General features: G+C 47.0%; 1 protein-coding gene across 2 annotated transcripts in view; it reads right to left on the bottom strand.

Moving 5' to 3' along the window:
- Positions 1-12,564, bottom strand: part of SFXN5 (sideroflexin 5) — a 168,437-nt gene that overhangs the window by 20,356 nt on the left and 135,517 nt on the right. For both annotated transcript variants that reach the window (XM_074951956.1, XM_074951957.1), the window contains one exon: positions 10,451-10,568. In XM_074951956.1, coding sequence (XP_074808057.1) covers positions 10,451-10,568 — 118 coding nt within the window. The remainder of the gene's footprint in view (positions 1-10,450; positions 10,569-12,564) is intronic.

Raw genomic sequence — 12,564 nt, 5'->3', positions numbered from 1 at the left:
AGGAATGTTTTTTATGCTCACCAGCACCCACACACCTGCAGGAGTTTGTGCTTGCAGGATGGATAGTTTACATACTTGAACCTGTATCCCAGGGACAGAGATATAAACATGAAACCAGATCCCTTTCTGACATTGTTATTGAAGCCTTCTGTGCAGTACAAAGGGGTTCTTTCTCTCCCCACCCACATTACATGACCACAAATAACTGTTCAGTTCAAGGCAATTCTTCAAACTACTGCTCTAGAGATCAAGGTTACAGGCTTAGGGCCTGATCCTGCAAGGTGCTGAGCACTCTTCTCTTTCATTAACTTCACCTGGACTTGATTTCAGTGGGAGACTGGAAGCAACGGTGACAGGCCTGTATAATGCAGGGATGCAAGGTGGGGGAGGTAATGTCTTTTATTGGGCCAGTTTCTGTGGGTGGAAAGGGAGCGCTTTCGAGCTTCAAAGGGAACCCACGGAAAGGGCAGAAATGTGGTGGGTGGGTCAGGAAACAAGTGGCCACTATCGTAAACAGACGTCAAAACACAGATCGACCTGCTCACATGTCCCCGTTGTTTGGACAGGGGCATGGGAACAAAAACCTGGGCGCTGAATAAACCTGAATATTGCTCACTTGTGACATTCAAGGGAGGAGAAATGCCAGTGTGTCTAGTAATTACACTCGGGTGCACAGAGGCATTTCTAAATCAAACCGTCTTGCTCAACTGCTGCCTCATTTTCAAGAACGTACGAAGAGCAACTTGTGCTGGGAACGGGAACCTCGGAAGACAGAATTTCCATCTCTTTCTCTGCAACAACACAGGCACAGCCAGGGCAGAAGGGAGGTGTGTGTCCCCCAAGCTGGTCACTGAGAGAGAACAAGGCAGGTCAGCCATTAATCAATTCAACCCCAACTGATGACAATTTAGGTGCCAACTGTGACTTAGATGCCTGCTCACTAGAACCTGGATTCTGACCATTCAACTCATTTTACACAAGTCTCCAAGCTGCCACCAGGAAATATCTTCCATCTGCTATCAGTCTGGGTTAGATTTAAATTGGCAACCTGCCATGTACCCCACAAAGGGAGAAGTGGCCACAACTTCACTAGGGACTTTGCTATTGCTATGGAGTTTACATAGAAGGTGCTCAGACATACTACGGAGATGGGCAGCAGTATAAAACAGATGGACAGAGGTATTGGATAGATAGCTAGATACAGCTCCGTAGCTATTAAAGCCTCTTCATTTTATAAACTTTAGTTTCTTTCCATATTGAAGGGGCAATGCACGTTTCTCTCCTGCTGAAGCATGACTCAGGACACTGCACAGACTTATGCTGGAAGCATGGGGCTTCCCGCGTTCCTTTAATAGTAACAAGGCTCTAAAGAGATTCCACAGGCTGCCCACAAGAAAAACTCCCAGGAGTCTGCTGTGGAGGCAGATGCTGCTTCTGGGAGATTATTGCCAATAGGTTGGCACCTGGAATGTGTGGATGTTGTCCAACTGAGGCGAGGAGGAGGAGGAGGAAGAGGAGTGGGCTGGTGAAGTGAGGCAATCTGACACCTCACCAATGTATTCCCCTCTCTCGCCCCAGCTACATTCTCAAAAACAGAGTTTCAAATAACGCCAAAGGATTCGGTCAGATAATTGTGATCATTGGTACCTTGGGCTTTTTATAACTAGAAGGAATGATACAGTGAGGGTAATTAAGTACTGGAATGATTTACTAAGGGCTGTGATGGATTCTCCATCACTGGCAATTTTTAAATCAAGATTGGATGCTCTTCTAAAAGGATATGCTCTAGTTCAAATAGGTATTATTTTGGGGAAGTCCTGGGGCCGTGTTATACAGGAGGTCAAACTAGATGACCACAGTGGTTCCTTCTAGCCTTGGAAATTACGAATACTGTTCTGATGATATGCCATCTCCCTTTACAAACGCTCTGCACACAGCTTCCCCATTAAAATGCAGTCAACTCTGGAGTAGACTGGAGCAGAGGGCAGGCTGGAAGCAGGAAGGAACCAAATGGCTGCAGTCACTTGGCTCATCAGCTGCTTAGCTCAGAGCAGAGTAGCAGCTCAGGGCTTCTTCCCGTCTGCATGACAGTGGAGTCATTGTTGGCGGTGGGGAGCATAGGCATAGACAGGGCAGGTCCACGTGATAGGAGGGGAGAAAGGAGGAGTGGACACAAGGGTCAGAGCTAGGTGGGAGAGGAACAGTTGTGGGGTATTTGCAACACACGGAACTGACGTGGAAAATGTTTTCTGATTCTTATTGCCAACATTTCATCTCATCTTATTTCCTTGGAGAACTAAAAAAAGATCCTTTCAGTTTGAACAATCATGCTCTCTGCTGGTGCTTTTTACATGCTCCAGTACTCACTGCTGGGTGTTTCTTAATGCCTTCAGAACGCATGGCACCTTGCTGTACTAATGATCTCCCAGATAGCAGCCTCCGAGAGCATCACAATTCAAGGGAAATGAAAGGGTGTAGTCGTTGGAGGAATCTGCTCTACAGGAAGCGAGTGACTGTGATTTTTTTTTTTTTGCCCTGGTTGTTTTTGCAGCAAAGGTGTTCTGCAGATGCCAGGCTGTTAAGGTGGGATAGGGGGAGTGGAGTGGAGATGTGAAGGGAAGGCCAAAGGGCAAGGCCAAAGGAAAAACAGCATGTGAAATCTGGCTCCTCAGGAAATGCATGCCAGGTCTGTGAACCCTGCCCTCAGATAGAGGAACAGCTGGTGCAGGTGAAAGAAAACAAGAGATGAGAAAGAGCGAGCAAGTGAGTTGGAGAGAAGAGAGATTGCCTGAACGAGGCAAGTCGTTTTCTCAAATCTCTTCTTGCTTTGTCATCTTATTTGGGAAAGGTTGATGGGAGGGAGAAAGGAAGGGATGGGTGGGAATTGAAATGTCAAAGAAACAAATGGGCAAAAGACCTTCTGCTTTAAATCAAGGCTGATCGAAACCTTTCTGACAAGCAGGCTGTACAGTTCTGACAGAGGGTCTAGTCTGCCGTTTTGAACTGATATCCTTTGCTGCCTCAGGCCAATAGTGGGAACTTTTCTTGTCCCGCAAACTATAGTTTTTAGTGTGCAATCCCCTTTCTGAGTTATATATTCCAATATTTCTGCTGTGCCGTGTGACCCTCACTGAGCCTATTAATCCAATTAGCCACTCAGTAAAAGACTGAAAATGTGAAAGACGTCAGCATTTAGGACTAGTAGCACTTTGTCAGTCTAGAGCACTCTATAAAGAGCTTCCAGCTGCTCTGGTGAAAAGACAGTTAAGCCTCATAACAGGCCTGGGAGGTAGGTCAGTATTAGTCCCATTTTACAGATGGGGAAACCGAGGCACAGAGAACAAAGTGATTTGCTCAGGGTCACACAGAGAATCAGAGCTGGGACTAAAACACTGGTCTCCTGACTTCCAGTCCCATGCTTTAACCAGCAGACCATGCTCCGTCCCTGTGGTTACTGGGGTGGGGTCCAGTAGAGCAGATGTATCCTTCCATCTAAATTAAATAGTCCCAGATGCCAAAATAAAAGGTAAAGAATGGCCCAATGAGATGACAAGATCCCCTCCACAGCTCATAAGAACAGCCATATTGGGTCAGACCAAAGATCCATCTAGCCCAGTCTCTTGTCTTCCGACAGTGGCCAATGCCAGGTGCCCCAGAGGGAATGAACAGAACAGGGAATCATCAAGTGACCATCCCCTGTCGCTCATTCCCAACTTCTGGCAAACAGAGGCTAGGGACACCATCCCTGCCCATCCTGGCTAATAGCTAGGGCATGATCCTAACACTATGAAGAATGAAATGGTTTCTCCGCCGCTATGTGAAGAATAATAAAGGTTGTGGGTTGTGTCCCTTCAGCCCTCCCACCTGTCAAAAGTTACTTCAACTCAGGTGAAGCCCAGGAGTCCCAAGCCAGATAAAACCATAAAGTCATGAGCCTGCTACCAAAAAATGTGAGAGCCGTGTGTGTGTTGTCCAATATCTGCTTACAGCAGGGTGTCTAGATTTCCATTATTTCATCTATTGAAAGGATGAGCAGGTAACCTACACTTCAGTCCTATACACTCACTCACTTGCAGCCCTTTTTTCTGTGTGTGGGGGTCACTCTGCTGTACCCCAAGCAGATGCTACATCAACATCCTTGCCCTCATTTCCCCCTTCCGACGGGGTACTATACTTCTGTCCTTCACTGGACAGGGACCACTCATTCAAACTCTAACTTCAGTCAGGAGTTAGCCCACCCCTACCCCTCTACTCCAAACATGAACACCCACCATCCTCCACTAGTCACCCACAGCTGAACCTGATACAGCTCCAAATACCACAGCTTTTATCTCCAGCCCACCGCAGCTCATAACAGCAGCGGGACCAGCCGACACACAGGGTCTTATTCAACCCTGGTGGACCACCGCTGAAGTCAAAGGAGTTACATCGGAGGTTAACCGGGTTCACGAATTACAACAAACTTGAATCAGCATTAGAAACTAAAGTTACTCTTGTCTATGAGTCATTCTGTTGGTTTGCAATAGCGCTCTCTTGCACTGAGATCCCTTCATATTCCGAAACTGGGCTAGGTCAATACATAGAAAGGAGCTCTCCCAGGAACATCTTAAGACTGCAGGAAGAAGTGCTGGAATTTCTGCAGGTGATTGCTTTTTCCCAAGGAGTGGTACCGAACCAATGACCCAGGAAAGCGTTGGCTGCTGGAGTTGTGGATCTGCTGAAGCGTACATCATAGTCTTTCAGCTGGCACATAAAACTGAGGTTCTGACACTTGTGGACATTCAAGATCTCAGGGCACTTGTCACAAGAAGGGCAGTTTTCAAGGCCAACCTTGACCATAAATGTCGGTTTTGGCTAATGAGCTTTTATGCTGCCTAAAGCCATCAGCATCAAAGGACACCATCCCTCATGCCTGGGACTAAAGACAAACCACCATACTTCTCACTTCTTAAACATCTCCCCACCCACAGCAGCTGGCAAATCCTTTCCCCCACTCCTCTACAAATTGGACAAAACTACTGTAGAGAATCCCCTCAAGCAAGGCAGTCCTAAGGGAGAGATGGTTGCTTGGAGAACCCCTGTTGCCTTGCATCTGATTTCACTCCTAAGTATGATATAAGGATGCTTCTGAAGGGCTATGTCTGTGACCTCCATACAGCTCTTTTTGTCAAGTGCCATTTCATTAAAAAATCAGCCTTTTAACTGTGGACACATTTCAACCTCACCAAATCTGCTAATTATTGACAGTTGGTGAAGAGGAGATTTCACTTGTTCCTCCTGTTAAACTGCATCTAATTAGTAATTACTGGTTCACTGTCATCTTTACTGCAATAATCCCACTGCACATTGGCTCATTAACCTTTTGCTTTTCTAATGTAGCCTGCCAACAAGATGAAGGCTGAAACAGATTGGAAAACAATAGCTCAGTCTTGTATTTTAGATGTTTTTCCTCTTGCCCTGGAGATCTGAAGGGAAGATTATTTTTAAGAAAAGAATTTCAATTGCAATCAGCCTCATTCTTGGTGATGGTTTGTCCTACATCTAGTCAGCTACTAGAAGTCTTTAAACTGAGCCTGTGATGGGGCCTGGGTCTCTCTGTCACTGACTCCTCTTCCAGATGCTTCAGCCCTTGTAACCAGAGCCCCATGCACTACACAGCATGCTGGACCTGGGTTCTGCTGCAAGATCCCTGGACTCTGCAGGTGAAGCAGTCTAAAAGAAACTGCTGCACAATTTCCAAATAGAAAATAAAGGGTTTGAGTTAATTAAATATGTACATGAACAATGAACTCAGTAGGGCAGCCCCTGGCTTATTTATTGGGATGCTGAATTCAATTGATTTTATGCAATTCCCATTTTCAGTGTTGGACATGTTGCAGATGTTTGAACAGGCAATGCATACCTGCACTGGAGGGACAGTCAGTGAGTACGCTGTAGGTTACAGCAGCTGGGCGGGACAGTCAGTGAGTACGCTGTAGGTTACAGCAGCTGGGAGGGACAGTCAGCGAGTATGCTGTAGGTTACAGCAGTTGGGCGGGACAGTCAGTGAGTACGCTGTAGGTTACAGCAGCTGGGCAGGAGGTGCTGCGAGAGGCATGGGAAGCAGTTTGAGACTGTGAGCTAAGAATATTAGCTGGCTATTTCTGCTAAAGCGATCTGCAGCGCAATACTTAGTGCTGCAATTAGGTTTCAGAGTCAACACCCGCTTGAGATTAATGGGATAATTCCCACCATATTCCCATAATGTTTTAGGCTTGCTGCAGACCCAGGGAGACATCACTGCATTGGTTTACACTTGGTTTCTGTTTTCAGAGTTATCTTCTCAACCATAAGGGCTAGAAACAGAAGAAAAGAAAATTGAGCTTCTGGAGCACAGATCTGCAGTATGAAGTGAATCAGAAACCACCTGGGGCTCTGCTCTTGACGAGATATGGGTCCAAGACAGTTTCAATGCACTGACTTTCCCAAAGCTTGGTTGATCAACTCAAGGGTTACTATTCTAATGTCTATGTGGACAGTTTTAAGGCCAGATTCTGATTTCACTTACGCTGGCTTTAAACTGGTGTAACTCCACTGACTCTGAGGCAGCTACTTCTGACCTACGTTGGTGTAAACAAAAGCAGAATCAAATCTTACGGCTTAAAAAAACCCAGCCAAATGGCCTACTTCATTAATCTTCAGAACGTGGCAAAACTCACCATTTTTCTCAGGCTTATGGGGAGCAAGCAGTTAGACAGGATGGGGAAGCAGAGGTTTGGTGATAGGAATTGCTATTAAGATCTCTGGCTTTTGCATAGGTTTCTGGGGCACCCTTTTAAATCTGTTACAGGGCTTTAACTCGTTGCAATACTGTTTCTTGAACGCTTTGTAAAGTGCTCAGAGTCAACAATGGGAGCTCCGTACAATCAAAATAAATGCATTAAATGAACAAGGCTTCTCCCTTCAGCCCACTAAACTAAATTAAGAACAGAAAGCTATTGAAGCTCCTAAACTAAGAGAGAGCTTAATAGTGAATCAGCTGCTAGGCTCATTTACTCACTGACGTCAATAGGGTAGTACGTGCATAACAGAGTCAAATTTGGCTCATTTACTGTTATTTTAAATGGTCCCTCTTTGGACCATGGTGTCTTTGGAGCTGAATACCCTGGTTACACTCCTGTTGCCAATCATTTGCTCCATGGACATAGCTTGTTACAAGCAGACTGCCTCTAATGTCCAATCTATAGCTGTTTTACACCTACCTCCACAAACAAAACAAATACTTGTAGCACTGGGCAAAGAGTTCATATCCAGACACACAGGAAGCACAGCTGGAAGAGGAAGCAGGTCTGGCAGATTTTGTGGGCCACTGGTGAACACACATAAGCCAAACACATCACACACTCAGATCCTGAATTGAGACTCAGGACTGATGGGCTGTGACAGGAGAACTAGCCAAGTCTGTGAAGAACTGGCTCTGAAGTGATTATGGTTTTAGAGAACTGACCTACTCCACTCACTTCCTAGGTTTTGAAGGTCTCCAAAGCTCATCAGCCATTAAACAGATTGGAATCAGATTCTCCAGGACTGGAGATGACACACACCCTTCAGTAAATGGAAACACTTTTTAAAAGACTGGGAGTCTAAGACTGAATATAAAAATGCTTGATACCTCAAGTTCCCACAGCAAGACCTTAATTCTCTTGAAGCTGAGGTACCAGAGCTGAGAACCCAGTGGATAATGAGCAATACCCCACTGGCTGTAATGGCTTCCCTTCACTGACACGATGCGTGGGCAGAGAGCACATCAGTCTGTTTTAGCGGCTAATCAGCTCTGATTCATGTTTACACTGTAGATAACACTGTTTTTGCTTTTAGAAGGTCACTTTCAATTAATCTTTGTACCATTTTAAAAGTCCCCATTGTTTGCAATTGTAATAGTCTTTGATGCAAGATAGACATTAATGTTTCTCTGTAATTTAAACAGAGCGGGGATTGATATGGCCATTAACATTAATATACCCTGTCAGACCAAAATATCAGTAATAGCACTTTTCACCCAAAGAGCCTTACAGAGCCTTACAGATGTCCGTAAGCATTGTTAGACTCATTTTTCAGATAGGGAAACTAAGGCACTGACTTTTTTTTTCTTTTTTTAAGGCCCAAATCTTCACAGAGGGCATATACTTTTGGATGCTTCAACTTTTGGATAACAAACTTTAGATACCTCTGGCTTGACTGGGTGCTCATTGCCTCTGGAAATCAGGCCTTAGGTGCCTTAAGATGGAGACCCAAACAATGAGTCACCCAAAATTAGTGGACAATTTTGAAAATTTAAGCCTTAATGACTATCCCAAGGAATTTCGGCCCAAGTAATTTCAGTGGCAGTTGTGACTGGACCCCAGTTCCGGTTTTACTTGAATGGTTTCCGCTACAAAACAGTTAGGTTTTTTTGACTGGCATTTTGGTGACCCCGTAAGCAAGAGAACATCAAACTGGCACTGAAGTGTGGCTTTTGGCCGAAAAGTGAAATCTGACACAACCTAACATATTCTTGTTGTTAGGCACCAACAATGTGCACTGTGCTGCACAAGACACAGAGCAAAGGCAGTCCCTGCCCTGAAGATACAATCTAGAGATGAAATGGAGAAGGTGGAATGGTCTGAGAAGCCACAAGAACACGTATCTGCTCCTTGTGTGTCTTCCTGTCATTGAGGCTTGCTTTACAGACAAAAACAAACGCTCACTACCTGAACACTCCAGAGACAACACAGACATGGGAGGGTGAGCAAGACTGTGTTCTTCCTGATGCACCAGAAACAAAAGAGGCAGCTCACTTCTGACTGCAGATCTTTACTATGGATGTTAATGAAAGAGAATGAACCCAGCTTGACTCTCAGAGCCCGGGGTGAGCTGTCAGGGCCATCAGGTAGAACCATAAACATCATTTGACTTGTGAACGGGGCACTTTTGACTTAGAATCACTGAAAGAGAGTAACTATGGAGGGCCACAATGTCATCTTTACAGCATTACTCTTTTGACTACAGCTGCTTCCCTTTAAGTACAAGCAGAGAAGATGCTTTCCAGGTACATTTTTTTAAATGCCTCATTTAAATGTTTTGTGTCCCTGCTCTTCCCTGCAATTAATATGTGTTAAAACTGATTACTGCACAGCCTAAGAATCCTCAAGACAGGAGTGGGTGAATCAACTAACTCCTATGGGAGGCCAAACAGGAATGGTGCCGTGTGTTGAATTTAAACCGTATATTTCTGGCATGGAACATAGGACTTTCTGCTCAGTTCATCACTGGTTAACTTCAGCCTTCACTTAATTTAATCCAAACCTCAGGAATCAAATCCTTTGTAATAAATATAACAAAATCACAACCCCTTTTTTTGATCACCCAAGGCAGGTATTGTTGTATGATCCAATCGCCAGCTAAAGGAAAGGAAAACCCACATGATCATAAAAGATGAACATGCCTCTCTGTATGCATCCAGCCATTGTTACCGACAATGTGAGCACTGCCATGTGCTGAGCAAGCTGTGATGTGCACCCCGGAGGCCATATATATCACAAGATCAAGCCCATATTTAAGTCAAGGGGACAACAGCTGACTCCCAAAGAACAGGAAGGCCTGGTAGCAATCAAACATTCAACAGAGCCATCGACTTTTGTGATTCATTGTGTTCTCCACATACCAAACCCACACCTGCACGCATGCCCTCTCTCTAAACCAGGGGTGGCCAACCTGTGGCTCCAGAGCTGCAGGTGGCTCTTCAGAGGTTAATAGGCGGCTCCTTGCACAGGCGTTGACTCCGGGGCTGGAGCTACAGGTGTCAACTTCCCAATGTGCCGGGGGATGCTCACTGCTCAACCCCCAGCTCTGCCCCAGACCCTGCCCCCACTCCACCCCTTCCCCAAGGCACCTGCCCCTTCCCCTGAACCTGCCATGCCCTCACTCCTTCCCCCCACCCCCTCCAGCCTCCTGCACATGTGAAACAGCTGATTGCGGCTGGTGGGAGGTGTGGGGAGGGAGGGGAAGGCACTGATTGGCAGGGCTGCCGGCAGGTGGGAGGCGCTGGGAGCTGATGGGGGGTCAGCTGACGTATTACTGTGGCTCTTTGGCAATGTACCTTGGTAAATTCTGGCTCCTTCTCAGGCTCAGGTTGGCCACTCCTGCTTTAAGCTGCCAAGTCAACATTCTCTTTGTACGCCTAGGCTAGAAACAGCCAAACTTCCCACTGACTCTTCTGGCTGGGGGCTTCCCCAAAAGCCTTAGACTGTGTGAGGTTTTGGATCCTGTTGGCTGCTGTGGTGGAGATCACCTGATAAAATCTCGCCCACCATCAGCTGTGTGAGGCAAACAAGCTGCCACGTTGCAGTGACTTCAATGGAGCTACTGATGGTGTGAGGTACCACTCCTCTGCTTCGCGCTGCAGTGTGATACAGACTAGACATGCACTGACCTCCGACATCTGTGGAAAGAGACTGATGGCCAAGGGAAGAGCCAGGCCAAAGGCTGCGAGGCACACAATGCCTTGCACTGGGAGAACCATCCGGGGTCGGGCTCGCAGGAGAGACGTTCTGTAAAGAGGAGTGAGGCTTTGTTAGCTCGACAGACGCACCAGGTTACCCCGCACGACCGTCCAAACAAGCTGTGCTGCTCTGTTAGCGCTGCGTAAGGAGCGGTCTCCCTGTCTGTGACTGACTCCAAACCCCACCTCGAGATCCAGCCGTCTCCCTGGCTCAGGACTCCCTGCCAAAACATTCATGAGAAAGGACCAGGTCTCTGGCCCTTACTCATGTTGAGCAATACCCTGCTCTGGGAGTGGTCCTAATGAGATCAATGGGACCCACTCACAGAGGACAAGGCTACTCACAGTGAGTACAAGCACCACAATCTGTCCCACAGGGAGTTATGCACACACAAGGGGCCAATCCTGCAGGCCTCTGTAGTTCCATTAAAGTGAACTGGCCAAACTCAGAGGTGATGTGCCTAGGCTGGTGTAGGTTGGACTCCCTGGGTGCAATTGCATACTGAGCCCCTTCGGGACCCAGCACACAAAGCTGTAACCCTGTCTGGGCTAGCAGGGGGTTGCTGTGGCCCCATAACTGAGGGAATTTCTGTAAGTTGTGGCAGCCTTGCAACACATAACCTGGAACTGCTCAAAATAGCCACAGTGCCATCTGCTATGACCTCAGCCATACCAGGCCCCTCCTGTTCCCAACCCCAGCTTGGCATGCCCTCCACAGGGGGGTGTTTGTGGCTGCCTTTCACAGTGCCTGCACCAGGGAATTCTCCCGTAGCCAGCAAAGAGAAAACAATACAAGGGTGAGTCCCTCCCGCTTACTCCAACTGAGAGTTCCTTATGTGCACTTCCCAATGTGTAACTTATGCACATAGCAGCTGCAAAAAATGTGCAAGTTGAAGTATGGTGGGGCTTCTTTGATGTATACCGTCTTGTTGGTTGCTTTTCTTACTGCTCTGTGCAAGATACACCAACTTAGAGGGCCAAATACAGTAGCTTTTCCTACCCTCAAGCTATTATTGACTATTTGTGTTATAGCAGGTGCTAGAGGCCCTTGTCCTGGGCACGGACCAGACACCCGGGCTATACCTACCTTCACTGCAGAATTAACTCGGGTGATCAGTACCTGCATCTGAGCACCTGGGTGAGAGCTGCTGCCTTGCCAAGACATAATACCGGAGTTACGGTATCCTCACTGGTACTGTGCTCCCCGGTGTGTGTCACCAGGACTTTTGGGGACACAACCCATGGTTCTTTGCACTGCAGTAAGCTGAGCCACTCTATAATTCTTTCCCCACGAGTTGTGGGAGAACTTGTCAGTCCTTCTGAGCACAAGGGGGAGGAATTGTGGGAAGGCACCAGAGGACAATCAGCACTCAAGCCTGCGTCCTCACTGCAAAGCGGGTGGGTTACCGGCAAGAGAGAAAGCAGAACTCAGGTTCGAACTCTCAGACCCCGCCGGGCCAGCTAGCCTGGGTTTGAAGCACCACCAAACTCAGGTGAGAGGGCTTTGTATGTGGACAGGATGGGGGTTAGGGACAAGACCAGAGTACAATCCTGAGTGAACTCTGCAGTGAAGACAGACCCATAGTATAAAGACAGTCCCTGCCCCAAAGAGCTTACAATCTTAACTGCAAGACAGACCGAGGGTGGGAGGGGAAATGAAGGCCTGGAGACGGGAAGAGACTTGCCCAAGGTCATCCAGCAGATCAGCAGGGAACTCTGTTCTCCTGAGTGCCAGTCCAGTGCCTTTCCTACTCTTCATTTAAAAATCAACACTCAGGGCTTTTCACAATTCTTCTTTCCATTTGGCTCTCTGATCAGCCCAACTGTGTGCAAGACAGGATTGTAATGTCACAAACGGCAGCAAGCAAAACAGCTCTCTACCTCGAGAGAAATGGCTAGCCGCGCACCTGAGGCTCTCTCAGTCTCGCTAATGGTGATGGCTGAGAGTTGCATTTTTATTTTTCCTTTGAGTAAAGCTTGGGAATAAAAATAGGGCCAGACCCTGAGCTGGTGTAAATGAACCATCGCTCCTTTCTCTTCCAGAG

The sequence above is a fragment of the Natator depressus genome, chromosome 4 (assembly GCF_965152275.1).
Source record: "Natator depressus isolate rNatDep1 chromosome 4, rNatDep2.hap1, whole genome shotgun sequence".
Taxonomy (NCBI): domain Eukaryota; kingdom Metazoa; phylum Chordata; order Testudines; family Cheloniidae; genus Natator; species Natator depressus.
Note: the sequence above shows the minus strand (reverse complement) of the source record. Positions and strands in the feature narration are given on the sequence as shown.